We start from the raw sequence: 19333 nt of genomic DNA, 5'->3' as shown, positions 1-19333 counted from the left end.
AAAAATTAACACAACCTCCCAAACACACCTGGATATCTCAGAAAGGAAGGAGAGCCAGTTGAATGTACTGTAACCTTCATCTGCAACACAGAGAAAACCTCGTTTCGTTCACGGACGGATCAACAATACAAACCCCTAACTCCAATGATGTAGGCCTACCTATTCTGTGGAATTATAATGTCTTTAGCAATTGATGCCATTTTGCAATCAATAAAGACAGAAAACGTAGTGTTTACCGTAGCACATCCCTGTGGTATATGGCAATGGGATACATTGTTATCATTCGTTTGACAGAAAAGCGACTCACGACTCGCGTTTTTGTCGGAAATGATGATCGTGCCGTTGTAACACCTCCTTGCCCTGATTGCAGTCTCTGCATATGGAGCAATTATAGTGAATTAGGGTGACTCCTCCCCTCAGCGTGTCATCTAGTCTCTTACTCGTGGCGTCATTAAAAAGGACTGGTTCGGCCAAGTGGCTTTTGTGTTTGCAAAGTGCGCTTCTCTCAAACCGACTTTTGCCACTTCAAACAGGAGCGTTTCTTTTCCAGATCGCAGTTCTGCTGCAGAGTTTTAATACTAACCTTTGTTTCGTTTTAAGTTTTTTTCCATATCTGACTTTCTCCGAAGTTCGGTTCGTAATAATACTTTGCGAGTTAACCTCATTTATAAAGACCGCTGCTTAACGGTTATAGTTAAGTTTTTTTCACTGTTAACTATAGTATATATTACTTGTTTCTTTTTTTTGGTGTTGATCTGGATTTATTTTAGATCTTCTGCGTGTTTTCTTGCACATTCATTGTCTGGTTATGAACGAGACTTGAATGGTTTGACAGCGAAAGCCTCTCATATAGGGAAAGATCTTACTGTTTTCCCTGTTGACGGACTGAAATCCAACTTCAATGATGATGAACAAGAGTGGAATGGTGTCTAAAATCCAGACACGAATAAGGACTGAGCCTTTCAAAAACTATTATGACCTGGTCGGAAGAGAACTGGGCAGGTAAGTTCCGTGTCGATTTAAATTCTTTGCTATGGATTTTAAAACGCTTTAGTTCATACTACAGATGCACGCAATATCAACGCCGGTACGAGCCCCAAAATGAAGCTCGGCAGAGAAAGGGGATTGCAGTATAGATGTGCTCGGCTGTACTCAAGTACTCTAAACGTGAGAAACCCCGTTCTTTCAAATAAATACTTTTGCGATACTTGTCGTGGATGAATATCGTGCTTGACTGCATCTGTAACACGCATGACTGCATCGCCATGGTCTATTCGAACTAATTCCGAAGGTGTGTTTGCAGGCGCTTGCGGTGAATTTGTTCATGTGTTAGTTATTTAAAAAAATGTGATTTGAATATGCAAGAGTGCATGACTTATGCGAGCAAATACTTCCATCCAGCGTCCTAATTAGTTCATGTGATGTTACTAACTAGCGGTACATACTTAAGTTCACCTGTTGCTGTTGTCTTGTGTTTTTAAGTTTTTTTTTTTTTCTATTATTGTTTTGAGTTGTATTTGTCACCAGCAAACACTGTACATGTGTGTCGTGATGTGGTTTTTTTCCGTCTGCTCCCTGGATCCTGCTCAAAGAGGAAAGACTAATACCGAGAAAGATAATGTAATAAATAAGTTAAAAGAACAGTAAGGAATAGTACATAAGACGGTAAAATATAAAAGCTGTAATATAAATTATGTCCGAAAGCCGTGAAAGGAAGAATGTTTAAAATAGCCTTCGCGTTTAAGTCTGTAGATTGATATCTGAACGAAATAACTTGTGTAATCCCAGAAGCTGAATGAAAGATCAAGAGAATGTCTCTAATGGAATGACTTGTTTTGAGTTTAGATATGCAATCTGTGAACGCCAGTTTTGCACGCAAATAACCCAGATGAAAGTAGTGGGTATTCGTAGCACAGCCTATGGTGTTAAGACTATTTCCAGAAGCACAGATTAACATCTGGGCAAAAAAAACAAGTACTTTTGCACAAAACAACAAAGTATATGTCCAATAACGACAAGTAGTCAGTGAGCCGGTATAACTTTCATCTGTTTTTCTTTAATCGGTGGGGCTTTCATTCCTATAAGGAGAACAAACGTGAGCTGTGATTAAAATGGTTTAAAATTCATTGGTGCTTTGAGTAGGTTATGCGAGTCATCTGTGAGCTAAAATGGTTACGGCGTGTCTTTGGACTGTGTGAACTATGATTGCGTGCATTTTTAGCACGGGGTCAGTTTTTATCGCGCTTTTCACTCATCATAATGTCCAGTTTTTTTTTCTTCTCCTACCTGCCACTTTAATCTTAGTCGGTACGTCCCCCCCCCATACACCGAAAAGCAAAGTGTCCAGTGCACAGGTTGCAAGCCTAATTAAGCTCACCCTTTCTCTCCAGCCCACAGTACGAACTTTTGAGGCTGGCAGACCCCATATACAGGAAGGTCTGTTTATTTTTCTGGGATACTGTGGCTTGTAGTATTGCTATAGTCCCTCTGCCAAGTTTGAGTTTTTTTTTTTATCGCTGTTTAATGTGCTGATTTACTTGTTAGCCAAGGGCGGTCTCTTTATTACCCTTATTAACAACTCGCATGCTCACAAATATCCTTAGTGCTGTTTGCACGTTTTCTTCTGCCAGCCTTTGGGGGTTAAAGCGGAGGAAGTCGCGCGCTGCTTGGTGGCAGCAGAGATCTCCTTAAACACCGTGGGATGTCACAGGCGTCAAACCAAAAGCTCGTAGCTGAGCGAAGTCAGCATGTCTCTCCATTCGCCACCCAGGGCCCTGCAACCTAGACCATCCTTAAAATCATTAATCTCCTTAATCGCAGGAAAGTTAGCAGTGCAGAACACGTGACGCGTGTCAGTAAAGGGTTGACGTCCACTAGGATACCCCAACTCTAGATTTCTGGTTGTTTTCCCGTCCTTTTTCTGTGACATATTGCCTTTTTCCTTAATTTTTGAGGTCTGTTATTCAGCTCACAAGGCACTTTGTCTGGAGGGCTGTGCCAAATGTTCCAAGCCTGAATTCAGCATCCGTCTTACCATCCATCTTAATAGTTAGAACTGTGGCACTTGAAGCTTTGGGTAGGTGAGAAATTGCCCCTTTGGTTGAGTTTTTGAGGCTCTCTAGGAACTTGTGTAAAACCAGTTCTTCTTCCACTGCAAAACAAGAAACTTAATTTGGGCATATTGGGTCATATGTTTTCTAATTGGGTTATTATAAATGAGACTGGCGTCAATATAAAATTTATCGCCTACACATTCTGGGTAATTCCTTGTAAACTGAGATGTGCGTGTGTTCTTTTCTTTTTTAACTGGGTATGTGTAACTTTAACCATTAGCAATAAGCAGGGCAGGAAATGTTGGTTAGCGTGAAATAGGATGCCGGTGGCTGTCTTTGCGTCAGTGATGAGTCAGCCGTAATGAGAAAAGGCTGAGAGAGCAAGATGCCACAGGAAAACCAAACTGTTACATTATCAAGGCCTTATCCCCTGTCAGCTCTCACTCATCCGCATTTCAGTCACGGCGAAATGACTAGAAACGCTTATTCCTTCCTGAATGCAAACTTCCCTTTATGGCTGTTTGTTGAAAGCGCAGCATTATGACACCAGCGATGAGGCAAACCGATATGCAAGATTTGCAAGAGTCAGCTGTGGAGGTAATTTGCAAAAAGGTGTTTGAGGTGTTTTCTTTTTTTAAACCTGTACCTGTACGTTGGAGCCGTTGTGGCCATTGTGCTGGCACCTCTGTGTTGGATGAATTCTCTTTAAAATGGGCTGAGGAATCGTGGCTGCAGTTCTCATCAGCTTTCTCAGCCACTATTAGTGTTTTGAGAAGAGGGAAAAAAAAAATATTTCAAAATGAATAACTAATGAGTAGAGAATCTGTATGTCACTTCAGGAGTCCTTCCAGTTTTACCTTCTGTCATCACCTCTGAACTACTCCCGTCTGTTAGTCACTGTTTTATTGGTTCCCAGCTATGTTCTTCCACTGAACCTGAAACGGCGTAATTAACTGGCAAGACTTTAATCATTTATGCCTTGTCTTTAACAGGGTGTCACTCCGTTCTGACAAAGCCCTTCCTTTATCACCGTGGCTCAGTCACTGCTGCACTTTCGAATCTGTGTACGGAATGTGTATTTTATAAGTAAAGCACACTGGAGCTCCCTAGAATATGCAGATCTTGCATATATTTTAGGCTGTAGCACAACCCAAAAAAAAACCCCACACTGTTTCAAGTACAGCCAGGATGATGGGATTCACTCCGGTTTTTTTCCTCCTGGGGACGTCATTAAAATGCTGTAATTTTGATTAAAAGACTACATTTAATATGGAATTCTTGTGACCGCGCTTTGTTTTTGATGAAAAGCTTCTGATAAATTGGTGCAAGGAGAGCAGAAGAACTAAGATTGTGTAGGTTAGGTGGTGATCTTGAGAAGCAGTTGGGTCTCCTTGCCAAAACACCCAGTGATTTTTTTTTTATTATTATTTATTTTTTTAATTATTTTATTTATCTTAATTTATTTTTAACGCATCACTTCCAGATTTTTCTATGCAAGATTTTCTTGGGAAAATCCTCATCTTCCCTACAGTCACATGCCTTAATAGGATTGAGTCATGTCCATATTAGTGAAAAACTAAGGTGAATGGAATGAAGATGTAAGGATTTGAGGTGTCTGCCCAGCAGGGCAGCCCTTGGTCGTTCGAGGTGGGTTGGCTTGGAGGGTATCCATGTAGAGGAACTTGTCCGGTCCTGACTGTGCTGGGCTGGGTGGTCTGGGAGCAGGGGCAGCCTAGTCTCCCAATGAGACTGCGTATGTGAGCGAGCTTTTGTATGGATGAATGGAGGGGGCACGGTCCGGACAAAGGCCTGGGAAGAGGCGTTAGGAATTCCGTTTGTCCCGTTTCTGCAGCTGCAAGAAGGGGAAGTGGACAAGTGGCCTTTATCACCCTAAGCTGGTGCCAGACGGCTCTCCTACAGTGGCCACATTCTGAATGTCTGATTTTTCCCTCCCACTTTCTCGTCTGTGCTGACAATGGCAACAGATTAGTCTTCAAAACGGGACAATTTAATGGTTTTAACGCCTCGCTTTTGTGAGGGATTCTATGGGAAGCACAACTTGCTAAACCTGCTGGAGTGAAACGGTTACGGATCCGGAATATGTATTCACGTTTCTCCCGAGGCCATGGCGTCGGACTCGGCCCTGCGCGAGATGTTGCGGCTGTCAGGAGTATCGCTCAGGATCGGCTCTTCGGGTTCCGCTCTCGCTGACGGCTCCCGAAGCCACATCCTAAATGACTCCGCGTTTCGCTTGGTTGAAACGGAGGCCCCCTGAAATATCATCCGCAGCGTAGTTTGTCTGACCTGCATGTGACCTCATCTATACCCCCTCACTCAATCTCCTAGTGATTTAATTTCCCTCATCGGGTTCACTTGCCCTGGCATGAGCATGCAGTCTTTCCAGAGGTGTAACCACAGTGCTGGTTATAAGTATTCTTGCTTCATTTTAAGGATTAAAAAAAAAAAAAAAACTGTGCATCTATTCTAAGAATCTTACCAGTTGCATTACATGTGTGAACAGGCTGTATTGAAAACATTACAATAATGAATTTTAAGGATCCGAAAATGGGTTTTTATGGCTGACAAATAGATGCGTGTGTAAACTGTGGCTCGACTTCATCTCTCCGCTGCAGGGGCAAGTTTGCAGTGGTGAAGAAGTGTGTAGAGAAGTCTACGGGAAAGGAACACGCGGCAAAGTTCCTGCGGAAGAGACGGAAGGGGCAGGACTGTCGCATGGACATCATCAACGAGATCGCCGTGCTGGAGTCGGCCGCGGCGAACCCATTCGTAGTGTCCCTGCATGAGGTGTATGAGACCACGTCGGAGATTGTCCTGGTGCTCGAATGGTAAGGGTTTCTCAGTTGACTCTCACTGTAACTTCACTGAAGTCACATGATCACAACAATGAGTATAACTTCCAGGTAAATGGATCAGATAGTATTTTTTTCTCTGCTCCATGTTATCTTATCTACATAGCATGAAGGTATTGATTAATCTCGTAATCTAAGCCTTCCTGAAACAGTGGCCTGCTAGGCTTCTGAGAAGCTGGGGGCCTTTTCCTTTTTCTGCTGGCAGGATGAGGGCTGACCTGTCGATGAGCAAAAGGTCACTGATTTGAGAATCTGTCACTTGCTGACTGTGGTGCCCGAGGTTGCGACCCACCTGTCACTCATTATTGTCACTAAGACATCTGCCGGTGGCTTTAAGGAGTTTAGTCTCTACCTCGGTTGTAGGGTCCGGGGAGCAAAGCCATCTTCTGTAGCGTTTGGTTGCTTTAGGCTAAGGCTGCTGTGAGCTGGCGGCCAAAGCAGCATCTAATTCTACTGATTAGAGGCTGTGGATGATCTGTGGAGACATAGATGGTAATTCAGCTCTGAAGAGACTTGTCATTGTCCTGGCAGAGGTGATCTTCTGGAGCATGCCTTCAGCAACAGAGGGATTGGTCAAAACCTGGCTCGCGTGAATTAAAGATGCTGTCATCTGTTCTCATGAGAATAGTGTCTTTGATCCAGAATATGTGTGTTTGTGCTGGTGGGGGCCGGCTGCTGTGAAACGGTGACAAATGTTGCCATACTTCCATTCTGAGGCCATGCACTTGTGCTTTCAGTGCAATAAGCCACGTTGCACTTTCTAAAATCAGTGTTTACTGACCTCACTGCAGACTTTTGGCAAGCCAGAAATTGGGAGAGTGTGCAGTTTACTTTGGTTTCACTTGCAAGCTTTGATGTCGAGAGCATTCAGAAGTAGGACAGGGAGACGCATGCATGCACACACACACAGGTTTGTAATTATATCTTTGTGGGGACTGTCCATTCCTTTCTATGGGCAAAACCCTAATTCCAACAATAGCAACCTAAACCCCTACCCAGCCCTAACCTTAACCAGAAGTAACCAAACAAAATAAGAGACTTTTGGCATTTTTAGTTGTTTTTTTTTTGTTTGAAGTCACAGATTTTTATAAAATCGATGTTATCCTTGTGGGGACTGAAACAATGTCCCCACATAGTAAAATGGTGCAGGCTTTTATCACATTGTGGGGACCAGATTTCCTCACAATGTAATAATTATTTTTATACATTTTAACAGAAGTGTGTGTGTGTGTGTGTGTGTGTGTGTGTGTGTGTGTGTGTGTGCGTGTGTGCGCGCGTGTGTGTGCGCGCGCACACAAACAGACATTTGTTAATCTGTAAGGCACAAGAACACAAGAAATAAAAGGATGAGGGCTTTAAAGCCATGGAGTTTCTATCATACGGTTACACTGGTTGAACCTGAACCCTGTGTAATTGGCTGAAAGGGTGGAGGCAGATCGATACCAAGCCCTACATGGGCAGGAGGTGTGGAGGCTGCATGTAGGGCTTACTGTATGTATGGTGGTGCTTATGTATATTTCTGTTTATGTTTTTTTGTGCTTCTCCTGTCTCATGGTGAAACTGGCAGGCAGACAGAGATGGAGGATCAAGAACTGGGGCCTCTCCCAGTGTACATCGCCTACATTTACCTCACTATGCTTAACTCTGATGTCCAGAAGTAGAACCCATGTTCATCTTTTCCATAGTCGTATACAACATCCTGGAGACTAAAACATACTTCTACCGGCACTTAAGTCCAGCCTAGCTATCTTTACTGCTGCACTGTGGTATATAGCGTAGTTGTGCATGTGCCGTATGATCAAGCAGTCTCTGTCTTGCAATGGTTTGTAGATGAAATCACATTGTTATTCCTATTAAATACTAAATGATCCTAGAAGAAGTCTTTCCTTTCAGCGTTCCAATGTGAAATAACAGTAAAATTGATTTGAAATGAAGTGTGTAGTTGTAAAGCGTGAGTGCCACGCATGTTTGCTGATCCGTTGGGTCATGTAATGAATTTCTTGGTTGAGAGAAGCAACCCCCCCCCAAACTCCTGCTTTCAATAACGGCTCCTTTTGTCAAAACATGCGTCGAGACAACGCCAAGGTTTATTTTTACCTTCCCTTCCGCTCGTGCCAGCCAGGCTGCCAAACGGCGCTTGGCACCGCGGTCCGCAGGGAAACCTGACACGTGCTGCCGGGAGAGTGATCTGCAGGAATTCGAAAACACCGGGATCCAAAGTCGAAGCGCTCGATCGGTTCTGCCTGTACAGCTTTTGGCATAACTTCCAAGAATGTGACTCGACCTCGCCCCGGCTTCCTCCGTCAGTCGTGTTGTTGACCAGGAGGCCCGCAGCACCTTGGGAAGGTTGCTGGCGTAACGTTTTCATAGCCAGGCCCCAACTTTTCCACTTTGGCAGACTGCACATTGAGCGAAAGGCTGAGTATACCCACAAAATACCCAGGGCGAGTGAATTTCGGAGCTTGTCGGGGTTTGGCAGACGCGGACCTAGAAAGGTCGCTCAGTTTGCCGCAGGCCGCGGAATGCCGAATGCGATCATTACGCCGAAGATGCGAATCGAACCGTAATGCGCCGACCCTCTCTTCAACCCGCTGAGCTGCCTAGATTGGGGATTGCGGGGTGAGATGCATGAAATGACCGCCTTTAAAAAAGAGGTCCCACCGTGAGCCAGGCCTCCCTTTCACTCCTGTTAAATACAAGTTTTGCAACCAGACGAGCCTTACAGCCGTTTTATGAAAATTCGTCTCATGAAACCTGAGAAGACTGCTTGATCTTCCAGGACTGACAGAAGCATTCCTGGGGTTTTACTCTATTTTAGTGGCACTGATCTGTTTCACAGTCGTCCTTCTAATTGCAATAAGGAGCCATGGCTACTTTCTGTACCGTCCGCTACTCCTAAATCCCCTTTCATCTTGGCTAGCGTAGTATTATCTGATCTTTTATCTAGGGATTTCGAGTCCTCTTATGTAACCTGGAAAATCTTCATCCATCACTTTCCCATCCCTCCGCTCCTCCGTCCAGGCCATCCCACGTGTGCTAAACTTCCATAGCCTTCAGATAAATCTGGATTTAACAGGCTGTGGGGTTGGAGGTCTCTGCTATGAAGGCAGTTGGATCTGGCGTGCCTGGTGCTTTAAAATAGATACTGTTTGGACTTGGGCTGTTTGCCACAGTCACTGCTCCATTTTCATTTGTTTTGGTATGAAACAGATGGTCGTTTTGAGGGACTCGCATATTTTTAGTGTAATCTTGGTGGTATTGTTGTTCTTACTGTGTTAGCAGAACTATTGTTTGGCACAACTGCTGCTGATAAAACCATGGAAAAGTCCGTTATGTTCTCTCAGATTTTTACAGGAAAAACAATGAGTTATTTGGTGGTTTTTCTCTGGAGTAGATCTATGTACCGCTAAAGCTTTTCAATGTCTTCCTTTTAGCGAGTTTTCTCTGACTTCTGGAAACCCTCTGCAAGTTTATTTGCGAGAAGAATCACCTTACAGCGCACACAACCACATCCTAACGTGGGAGGCAGAAGGCGTTCTACCAATGTTCTGCAGATGTTTGCTGTGTGTCCTGTGCCCTTGTCATCCTCAACATTTGGGGGGGGGAGGGGGGGGGTGTTATCCAGACACCCCGGGTAACATTGTTGCGGCATGGTGAACTTGCGGCTTGCCTTGTCTTTGATGCCCAAGACTTTCTGGGTTCAGCCTCTGTTCTGGACCTAAGAAGTGAGGTCGCTAGTTTAGTGAAGATGCGGGTAACTTCCAGGCTACCTGACTTACACCAAAGGCTGAGCCCTTCCTACATATGGGCTGTTCTTGGAGCTCCTAATCTTAACACAAACCAGGATGATAGACAAAACCAGACAGTTACGATGGCGGCTGGCTCCCTAACGGTCTCCTCTCTTCTCTATAAAGCACATTGAGTTGCACCAAATCCTCTTTCCCAATAATCATTAATCCTCTTGTGAATGAATGATAATCGTGCTTTTATGAGCTTGTCTGCAACACCTGTTTTTGAGAACATATATTTATTTCTGGCACCCAATTGCTGACATGATAAATGATGGCGATTCGACAATAGAAAGGCGATGAAATAAACACCACATGCACTTTGAAAATTGATTTTTTTTTTTTTTTTTTTTTTCTTCCTAAATCAGTCCATAAGTGCCATAATTCTTTCTGTATTTACTTCCTACAGGGTGAATCGGTTTTCATTTTCTTAGCATTTACTACATGATGGAAACATTTTGCCAGCCAATGTTTTCCAAATGAAATGAAGTGCAAATAAAAGAAGAGAACGGAAGAGCTGCGATCGGACATGTGCCGTCTCCTTAGCTTCTAGCTCAGAAGTGGATAACGTGGTTTACATTAAAATGAACAGACACTTCAAGGTCTCAGATCTGTTTCAATAAAAAGCCATTTCATTTATATTACACTAGTGACAAGGCGTTAAGAAGCATTGGTGGGCTGTTTGTCAAAGACCACCATCGCTGTCTACATCTGACACACACACGGCCTGACAAACTGAAATTTAAAACTGAGAAGTTCTATTATGTCTGGAAATTGTCTGTATGTGAACAGAAGTCGTGTGTCACTATGCGGACACAATGTGGCATCTTTTGTAGTGATGATCTTGGACGTTCGTAGTGTGAACGGCTCCATGTGCAGAACGTATATCTGTACTTCTGTTCACCTTCCAGTTGACTGTCTTGCTCTGGATCACAGGTATTTAAAGTCAAGAGCTTTTTCGTTTAATTCAAGGTCATAATGGATTTATGGTATCGATAGCTTAACTGGATGATGGTATGCTACATATCTTTTAAGATGTGTTGTCTGTCCTGCAAATTATTTCCAGATGTGGTGCGTTTCCGGAACAGACCTTAATCCCTTATTAATGGATCAGTGCAGCTACACCTAACTCGTGTGTGTGTGTGTGTGTGTGTGTGTGTGTGTGCGCGCCTATCAGCCCACACTAGGAAGATTCCTCTGACTCCATCTGAGATGCCAAGATAAGGAAGCTGTATTTCTCAAAGCTGAGGGATAGGGTAGAGACTGAAATAGCGTGACTGATACCCATGGCGTGTCCACAGATCACCTGGCACATGCAGTTTTACTTTTGGGGGAATGTGGCTGCAGGGCTTTTGGATTGATGAACATCTGAGATGTGTGTTTGTAGTGAAGCGATGGGGTAGAGCGCTTGCAGTACCTTAGCCACAGTCGATGCCTGTTAAGGAGATCCATGGTGAAAATGTTCCTAACCTGAGAAATGTCTCTAGATATTCAGATAATTTTGATGTCCTTTCAGTGAATCTGTGTATTGATCTTTTGATCAAGTTAAATTTTAAGTAGCTTGTGCAAGGAGAAATTTTCTCTTCTGGGATGAGTACTTGAGATGGGTTTTGATTCCATCTCCTGCCAAAACAGCATGGGAAGGACCCTTCCTGAGTGGAATGTCCACTTACATCAAAGATCAAAAGAACCTCAGGTCATCTGCAGGGTGGACCTCCCACCTACACTCTTAAAGCACAACTTTTAGGTTGCTGTTAACTTTTAAGAGTCTCCATGGGGCCTTATGGCAAATGGATAGACTGTTTTGTAAGAGTGTAATGCATAGAGAGAACATTGTTCTTCATTTTGGTATCGTATTTGTGTGTAGTTAGGGCCCTATGTGACCTTACCATCCTTCCTCTCGCTTTCCGCAGTGCTGCAGGCGGGGAGATCTTCAGCCAGTGCGTGGGGGAGAACGATGAAGCGTTCACGGAGGAGGATGTCATCCGACTGGCCAGGCAGATCCTGAAGGGCGTGGCTGGGCTCCACCTCAGCAACGTCGTCCACTTGGACCTGAAGGTCAGGAACGAGCGGCGCCCTGATCTGGGGAAACTCCGATGACTCTTCCTTTGCATTTCATGCCGCTCGTACTTCACATGCAAATTAAATGGGTTCCTCTGAATGTTGCATTGTATGACATCAAAAGATGTCGTGCTTTAATGATGTAATTAGTTTTGTTTTCGTGTTTTTTTTTTTTTTTTTTCCTTCTTCTTCTTCACCTGGGGAGTAACTCGGGCTATGACAGAAGGTCAAAGAATTTGCCTTGCCCAACAAATGACAATGTTATATTACTACATCCTAATGTAATCAGACCTGGGGCAGGCGATAGATGGTGACTTCTTATTCATAATTACACCTCACTGTAGTCATGATCTGCAAGCATTTATCGGCACAGTCCTGGATTAACCTGTTAAGATATTTGCTTTTAGGTCTCTGCCTTAAGGGATGGTCTAGGTGTGAGATGTTGTGTTCTGTTGTTGTGTGACTGTTAGGTCAGTGCACATGACATGATTTTGAGGCTTATTGTGATGTAATTCTGTAGTGAATATTTTGAATATTGTCCTACTGTATTTTGTAGCAGCCTCAGAGACATGAGGATTGATGACACTGCTCAGGATGATTAACCATATTAACAAATATGTTTACATGTTTGCTTATATACATCTTATATGTTATCTTTGTTCTCTTTTGGCTGGTGCAGTTGTACAAAAATGCTGAATTGTCTTAAACAATGTTTCATACAAATCAGTGATTGTCTTTCAATTGAGTTTTATTCCCACCGTGCTCCTTTCAGCCTCAGAACATCTTGCTGACCAGCTCTTGTCCGTTGGGAGACATCCGCATCGTGGACTTTGGTCTTTCCCGGCACGTGGACAGTGCAGATGTGCGGGAGATTTTGGGTACGCCGGAGTACGTGGGTGAGTATGCTTTGTGTCCACCCAATCGTCCAGCTCTTCCTTATAAAAACCGAACCTAACCGAAAACACTTTGTTGTAGCTCCAGAAATCTTGAACTACGAGCCAATCAGTACAGCGACTGATATGTGGTAAGTATGATCTCTAAGGCTATGCTTTTCTGGAAATGTTAGCCTTATCTATGTGTGGAATGTCACCTGTCATGGTTGGGTTATATCAAATAAAGATAGAGGCACCTTGTCACAACCTGTGTTATAAAGCCTAACTGTCTGCTTACTGCGGCGTATATACATAGAAATGACACTAAAACTGGAACCCACCTTGCATTTTCTTTTAACCAGGAGCATCGGTGTCCTGACCTATGTCATGCTGACGGGTGTGTCCCCTTTCCTGGGCGACGAAAAGCAGGAAACCTTCCTCAACATCTCTCAGGTCAACATAGAATATCCTCAGGACATTTTCCAGGGTATTTCCTCCCTGGCCGTGGACTTCATGAAGAGCCTGCTCATCAAGGACCCCAGGTGAGGACCAGGCTTCTGGCCCATGGTGACCTGCTGCCTTCCCCCTTTTTATTCTGTGCTGGTCTGTCTCTAGGAGGCATCTACCAACTGAAGAAAATCAGACATGCACTGCAGTTCCAATTAAATGTACTAGATGCAGAGTCTGGTAATTCAGGTCCAGGGAGTAAAAGTCTGGGATTTTGTTTCAACCGACCAGTTCAATACTCTGTGACTATGACACTTTATGCTCAACTGGTTGGTTGAAACAAAATCCCGGTCTGGACTTTTACTCTCTGGACCTGAATTACCAAACTTTAACTAGACGTGGCGTACTTAATGTACCACATCAACAACCCTAACCTTCCTTTAACCAAACTCCGCTGTTTGAGGCATTTTTCTTGCCCTAATAGCCCTTCAGGGGCCAGAGTTAGTGACCCTGAGTAAGATGATCTCCTTAGTGTTCAGTTATTGCTTACAATTACCCAATAATTACAGCACCATACAGTGGAACTGAGGATTGTTCTCTGTAATAACCTCAGAGATAATGGACCTTTTATCTCTCTGATCATCATTATGTGTACAAGTCCTTACTTTACCTTCAGACTGGAAAAGAGCCCGTCTGTGATATTTATCAGTGATTTACACGAGACACTCGGGATTCTGCTAACAGTAGTTAGGCCAACTGTAAACACTCACCACAGCGTTTAATGGCTGAGAACTCCCTGTATTTAAATGATGGCTGATGGAAAGTCCTTTTGATAAGTAATTTATGGAGGGGGGGAAATGGTGTGGGAAGAGTGGAATGCTTTCATGGTGTCTGCTGCAGAGAAGCGGGGCGTTGGTGTCCATGAAGGTTTTAGACGGGAGAGCAGAGGTGGGGAGTGTCAGTATGGTCAATAAAAGCCAAATTCTGTCTTCATGTGGAGAGCAATGTACAAGATAAGGCATGTCTGCATATTTGTGCAGAGTTGTGATTCTCACCCACATCACCCCCCCCCCCAATGTTCCCCCAACCCTGGGAAACGGCCACTTGGGTGAGGGTTTGCGGTTTCTGGTGAGCGCTGGGCGATGGGGTATTTCTGACAGCTGCATTCTGGGTCAGACCGAGCAAGACGACTCGCAGTTGTCAGAGCCCAAACACCTCAAGTCTTCGCAATTCCAGTTCCAAGTTTTTTTTAGGGCCCCTGTCACTCGGGGGCCCTTGGAATCATCCTAACCTCCCCTCACCCCCTATGGTGCCTCTCACCCTTGGGTCTTTGGAGGAGAATAGTGGCACCAGTAAGGAACAGAGTATCTCTGACGCAGGCCTAATGGACCGGCCCCCGTGCAATGGGGCCCACTGGCCCGGCGGGGGCCGCAGGGAGCGTCCTGGGAAATGCCTGTGGGAATAGTCTGTGGTGATGAGGAGAAACGCTGATTGAGGGAGAAAAACGGATCCCAATGTGGCACCAATTTAACATAATGCTGAAAACTGCAGCACTGGCTAATTCCCACCGTTAAGTCCAAGCAGGGTTACATGCAGCAGACGTTTACGGCGACGTCCTGGGGGGGCAGCTTTTCTAACGCGCAGCTGTTCTTCCTCCTGTGCATCGACAGGCAACGAGCCTCCGCTGAGGACTGTCTGAAGCACCCGTGGCTCAATGGTCACTCCAGCCCCCTGCCGCACCTACGCACCAGCCTGCTGTCCGAGAACAGCCAGTCTGAGTCGGAGCCGGAGAGCCCCTCGCCGGAGCTGCTCATTGTGGCGGCCTACAGCACGTGTTCGGGCCAGAGCGAGATGAAGGTGGCGAGGGGTCCGTTCCCCTTTGACGAGCCCTTCCCCACGCGCGCCAAGATCAAGCAGGAGCTGATCTGCTGAGCCGCTGGCGGGGATAAGCGGACTTGGAGAACCTTGTGGAGAGCCGTTGGGGCTGCTCTGAAGCACTTTGAGAAGCTGTATGTGTGTCTGTGAGCCCAGCATGTGGATGACGTTGGATGTTGTGGCTGTGGGTGTCCACCGTTTGTCCCTACACCGCCATCCATCTACCCTCAATCCTGGAACTTCTAACCAAAGCTGACTTGGGTACCCCCCCCCCCCACTCCCCCCCCACTCCCATTAAGACCTTTCCTATCCCCACACGACTGAGCAGATGTTCAAGGAAAGGCTGCTTCCTTTTCCGTGAAAGTTACTCATCCCCAAGGGTGGAGAGAACCCGCCAAGCCCATGAGAATCTCATTGTCTCGCCCACAGCTAAACATCTAAGGAATGTCTGAAGTAGTCTCCCAGCTGTTCCTTTGGACCTGTCTGGCTAGTCGCAGGCCTGGTGGACATCCACACTCCTGCTGAAGGGCTGGAGAAGGTCCACTGTTCCCTGAAATCCTGTCACTGAGGCACAATCTTCATGGATACTGACATTTTGTCAAATGACTTTACTAGCCTGTGTGGCTGACCCTTGAATACTCCTTGAATATTTGTTTGTCTTCAAGCCTCTCCTAAGACTTTGAGGGACTTTTAAGCACTTTTTGTTCCCCATTGGACAGCTTTCAAGGCACTGCCGACGGTCCAACTGTGAATTGAGCATGCACACGTCTGTGTTGGTTAATTCACATGTATGTGATCCCTGCCTGAACTTGTTTTCAATGACATTCCACCAAACGCCAAATACGCATTCTCATTTATGTTGAACAAGCCTAGCTTTTCCGCTTAATGTTGCACTTTTTGTCCATTTTCCTCTTGAATATGTTCTGATTTGTTCTCACTTTTTTTTTCTTCTCCTAAAAGCTACATCAACTGATCCTATGTAGTAGATGTATTTTGGGCAGAAGATCACTGAAATCAAGCTGCATCTCACAAATACAGGGCAGAGAATTGATCCTTTGAAACTTTTGAAGGTCTGTTTAGGGAGTTAAATGGCATCACCTGTTCGAATTCCTGTTTATTTTTGGGGAATATTTTGTCGTAACTTTTCTTTTTTTGTTTGAATTTGCTCTGTAAAAAGAAAAAAATATATTTTTCTACTGTCAGTTTGTTTTTATATTTGTAATGTAAATGATTTTCTTATTTTTACCTTATTTGTACTGTAATGACTTAATTTCTGGCAGGTTTTTTGTTTAGTCTGTTAGATCAGTGTTTATTATTATTATTATTATTATTTACTATTGATTGTTATGCTAAATTGTATCAAGGAAATAAAAATGTACATTTTGTATCAACTACCTTCCAAACCTGCTTTTTTTTTCCCCTCCCATATTTTTGGTAAAACGTTTCTCATCTTTATTAATCTCGTGCTGAGTGCCCCCCTCCCCAACCAAAAAAAAAACAATACTGTCCATACTTCTGTAGCCCCAGAAATGGTTAAAACGATTGGATCAACAATGCTCAGCTGAAAGAATACAATCAGCAATGTTGAGACTATCTAGGAAAGTTAAGACGTTTATGAGAAACACCCCAGACCCGTGAATATGAAGCTGCTTGGGATGTCTTGTCCACCCCAGCCCCCAGTTGAGTCCCCCCCCCCTGACCTCAGTGCCCTCCCTCCCTTGTTTACCCTCTACAGGTTGAACAATGGCTTGTACTGAGAGGGAGCCAAATTCCTCCCCTTAACACGAGCTTCCTGTGCACAGCTCTGCTGGACCTGCTCCAGAACTTGCCTGTAATGCTCTTGCCCCCTAGAGCTGAGGTCCAGGAGAAGGTCTATCTGCTTCCCTCAGGAATATCCTGCTGCTTTAAGTGTGGAATGCGAGAAATGTTTCACTTTTATTTGTTTTTCTTTTTCGTAGTAATTCCATTCTTGCTCCAACTGTTACTCCAACAGCCAATCGTTCATATGCTTCTACAGGCCTGCGATGCACTGAATGCTGGACTGATTTCCATATTATTGTTTGACTCTGCCAGTCGCACTGGATTCAGGGTCTGTGAACTGGAAGCAATTAAAATGCGTCATGACTATCTCCATTTAATCGATGGATTGATTAATTAGTATCTGCATGCTCACTATGGTGCCATAGAAGGTTCAGTTGTAGTAATCGGTCATGCAACAAGGGGGAGGAAAAAAAAAACATTTGGTACTAAAATTTGCATCGGAGTCTGTTCTATGTACTCTTTCGTCCCAAGATTAGATAAACAGGTAGCAGTCTGTACAAAGGAAATGACCTACAAGATCTACAAGATAATGTGCTGCAATACATCGTAAAGCCAATACATCAAATGACTTGTCCTACACTAACATTATCAGTAGAACACCATACATCTTTTCCATTTCCTGTGACTTATTCGTCACGTCTCTGCATGCGATGCCATTTATCTGGAGCGATACACGACATAATTTTATCCTAGCTGTGTCTAGGTGGAACTTGCCTACTCAAAGTCTGGAGATGGGGTTTGTATCGCACGTTATGTGATACATTTTGTCAAGTTAAGTGAAGACATCCATTTTGGTTATTACATAATGCACTGAATTACTACATTTTCATCATAAACAAGTACAGCTTCTACATTTTTTTTATACCCACTGCAATATGCAATAATGGGGCCAGTCTTCTGATGATAAGATTGGATAAAAAATTGTTAGGGGGGATTGGTCACGTGGCCCAGATTATATTGTATTTTGTTGTGGTCGAAAATTACAGCAAATTACATAATGGTTCAAAATGGGACTCTTAAAAAATATAGGATGTGTGACAGCTCTAAAATTTTTATTAAACAAGGTAAGTTGAGGCCCAGAGATGGCATGATGACAAAGTGGTTAACGCTGTTGCCTCACACCCCTGAGACCCGGGTTCGAGTCTCTGCCATGGCTTCATGTGTGTGGACTTTGCATGTTCTCCCTGTGTTGTTGTGGGGTTTCCTCTGGGTACTCTAGTTGCCCCCCCCCCCACAGTCTAAAAACATGCTGAGGTTAATTGGTGTTACCAAATGGCCCATAGGTGTGCATGTGTGAGTGAATGGTGTGTGAGTGTGCCCTGCGATGGGTTGGCGCCCCATCCTGGGTTGTTCCCTGCATTGTGCCCTGCGATGGGTTGGCGCCCCATCCTGGGTTGTTCCCTGCATTGTGCCCTGCGATGGGTTGGCGCCCCATCCTGGGTTGTTCCCTGCATTGTGCCCTGCGATGGGTTGGCGCCCCATTCTGGGTTGTTCCCTGCCTTGTGCCCTGCGATGGGTTGGTGACTCATTCTGGGTTGTTCCCTGCATTGTGCCCTGCGATGGGTTGGCGCCCCATTCTGGGTTGTTCCCTGCCTTGTGCCCTGCGATGGGTTGGTGACTCATTCTGGGTTGTTCCCTGCATTGTGCCCTGCGATGGGTTGGCGCCCCATCCTGGGTTGTTCCCTGCATTGTGCCCTGCGATGGGTTGACGCCCCATCCTGGGTTGTTCCCTGCATTGTGCCCTGCGATGGGTTGGCGCCCCATTCTGGGTTGTTCCCTGCCTTGTGCCCTGCGATGGGTTGGTGACTCATTCTGGGTTGTTCCCTGCCTTGTGCCTGTGGTCTCTGGCATAGGCTCCACAACTGTGAATAAGACGAGCCGCTACAGAAAATGGGTGGATGTATAGTTGAGGCCTTTGGGTTTCAGTCCAGGTAAACCTATGTGCTAATGTAAGTACCCCTGACCATACGGCATCCTCACCTGCATCTACCAGTTCTGGTCTTTTTTTTCCTCCCCCAGATTTGCAGGTGCATTCCACTGCCCGGCTGGGGGGGCGGCACGGCTGACACAGAAGCTGAAGCAGGATGACAGCACCAGGGTTCATTAACAAAACACAGCAGAAATGAACAAAAAGGCTCAGCTTCGCTTTGCCTCCAAGATAGAATCTCTCCAAGTCCAAAACCATTCCAGGCCTTGCTGCCCAACAACAAAAAGATTCTGGAGCCAAAGACGTAAAAGCCATTCCACCCCATTTGATTCGAAAACAGCTGCTACCACATTCGGCTTCATGGGATAGCAGCTATGCTTTCAGACGCTTAGCTATGTGAGTAAAATATACCAAATTTACAAAATCAAGTGTGTGTGAGAGAAATGTGAGGAAAACCCTCCCCTAACACTAAATGTATTTATTTTTTGATCGATTGAGCATAATTGTATACATACAGTCAGACATCCTTTTGTTGTTATACTGAATGAATGTGACCATAACCCGAAATATTAATTGCTCACTTGCTTTCATAATTTCCTATTGAACACAGCTAGAGATT

At 44.7% G+C, this 19333-nt stretch overlaps 1 protein-coding gene across 2 annotated transcripts; it reads left to right on the top strand.

Moving 5' to 3' along the window:
- Positions 1–449: 449 nt before the first annotated feature.
- stk17al (serine/threonine kinase 17a like) lies at positions 450–16357 on the top strand. 2 transcript variants are annotated; one of them, XM_023835579.2, is made up of 7 exons: positions 450–1002; positions 5687–5899; positions 11625–11769; positions 12545–12668; positions 12748–12796; positions 13007–13186; positions 14762–16357. In XM_023835579.2, exons 1-7 carry the CDS (start codon positions 902–904, stop codon positions 15021–15023), a joined length of 1074 nt encoding a protein of 357 aa, XP_023691347.1. In that variant the 5' UTR covers positions 450–901; the 3' UTR covers positions 15024–16357. The 2 variants fall into 2 exon arrangements, with proteins under 2 accessions (XP_023691347.1, XP_023691348.1); XM_023835580.2 differs by lacking the exon at positions 450–1002 and adding an exon at positions 1009–1167.
- The last annotated feature ends 2976 nt before the right edge of the window (positions 16358–19333 follow it).

Source organism: Paramormyrops kingsleyae, chromosome 22 (assembly GCF_048594095.1).
Source record: "Paramormyrops kingsleyae isolate MSU_618 chromosome 22, PKINGS_0.4, whole genome shotgun sequence".
Classification (NCBI taxonomy): Eukaryota; Metazoa; Chordata; class Actinopteri; order Osteoglossiformes; family Mormyridae; genus Paramormyrops; species Paramormyrops kingsleyae.
The sequence above is the reverse complement of the archived record's forward strand: the minus strand, read 5'-3'. Positions and strand labels throughout refer to the sequence as shown.

Coding starts and splice junctions, on each gene's coding strand:
- stk17al (XM_023835579.2), top strand. CDS start 902: ATGATGATGAACAAGAGTGGAATGGTGTCTAAAATCCAGACACGAATA. Junction 11,770..12,544: donor TCGTCCACTTGGACCTGAAG/GTCAGGAACGAG, acceptor TGCTCCTTTCAG/CCTCAGAACATCTTGCTGAC. Junction 13,187..14,761: donor CTGCTCATCAAGGACCCCAG/GTGAGGACCAGG, acceptor GTGCATCGACAG/GCAACGAGCCTCCGCTGAGG.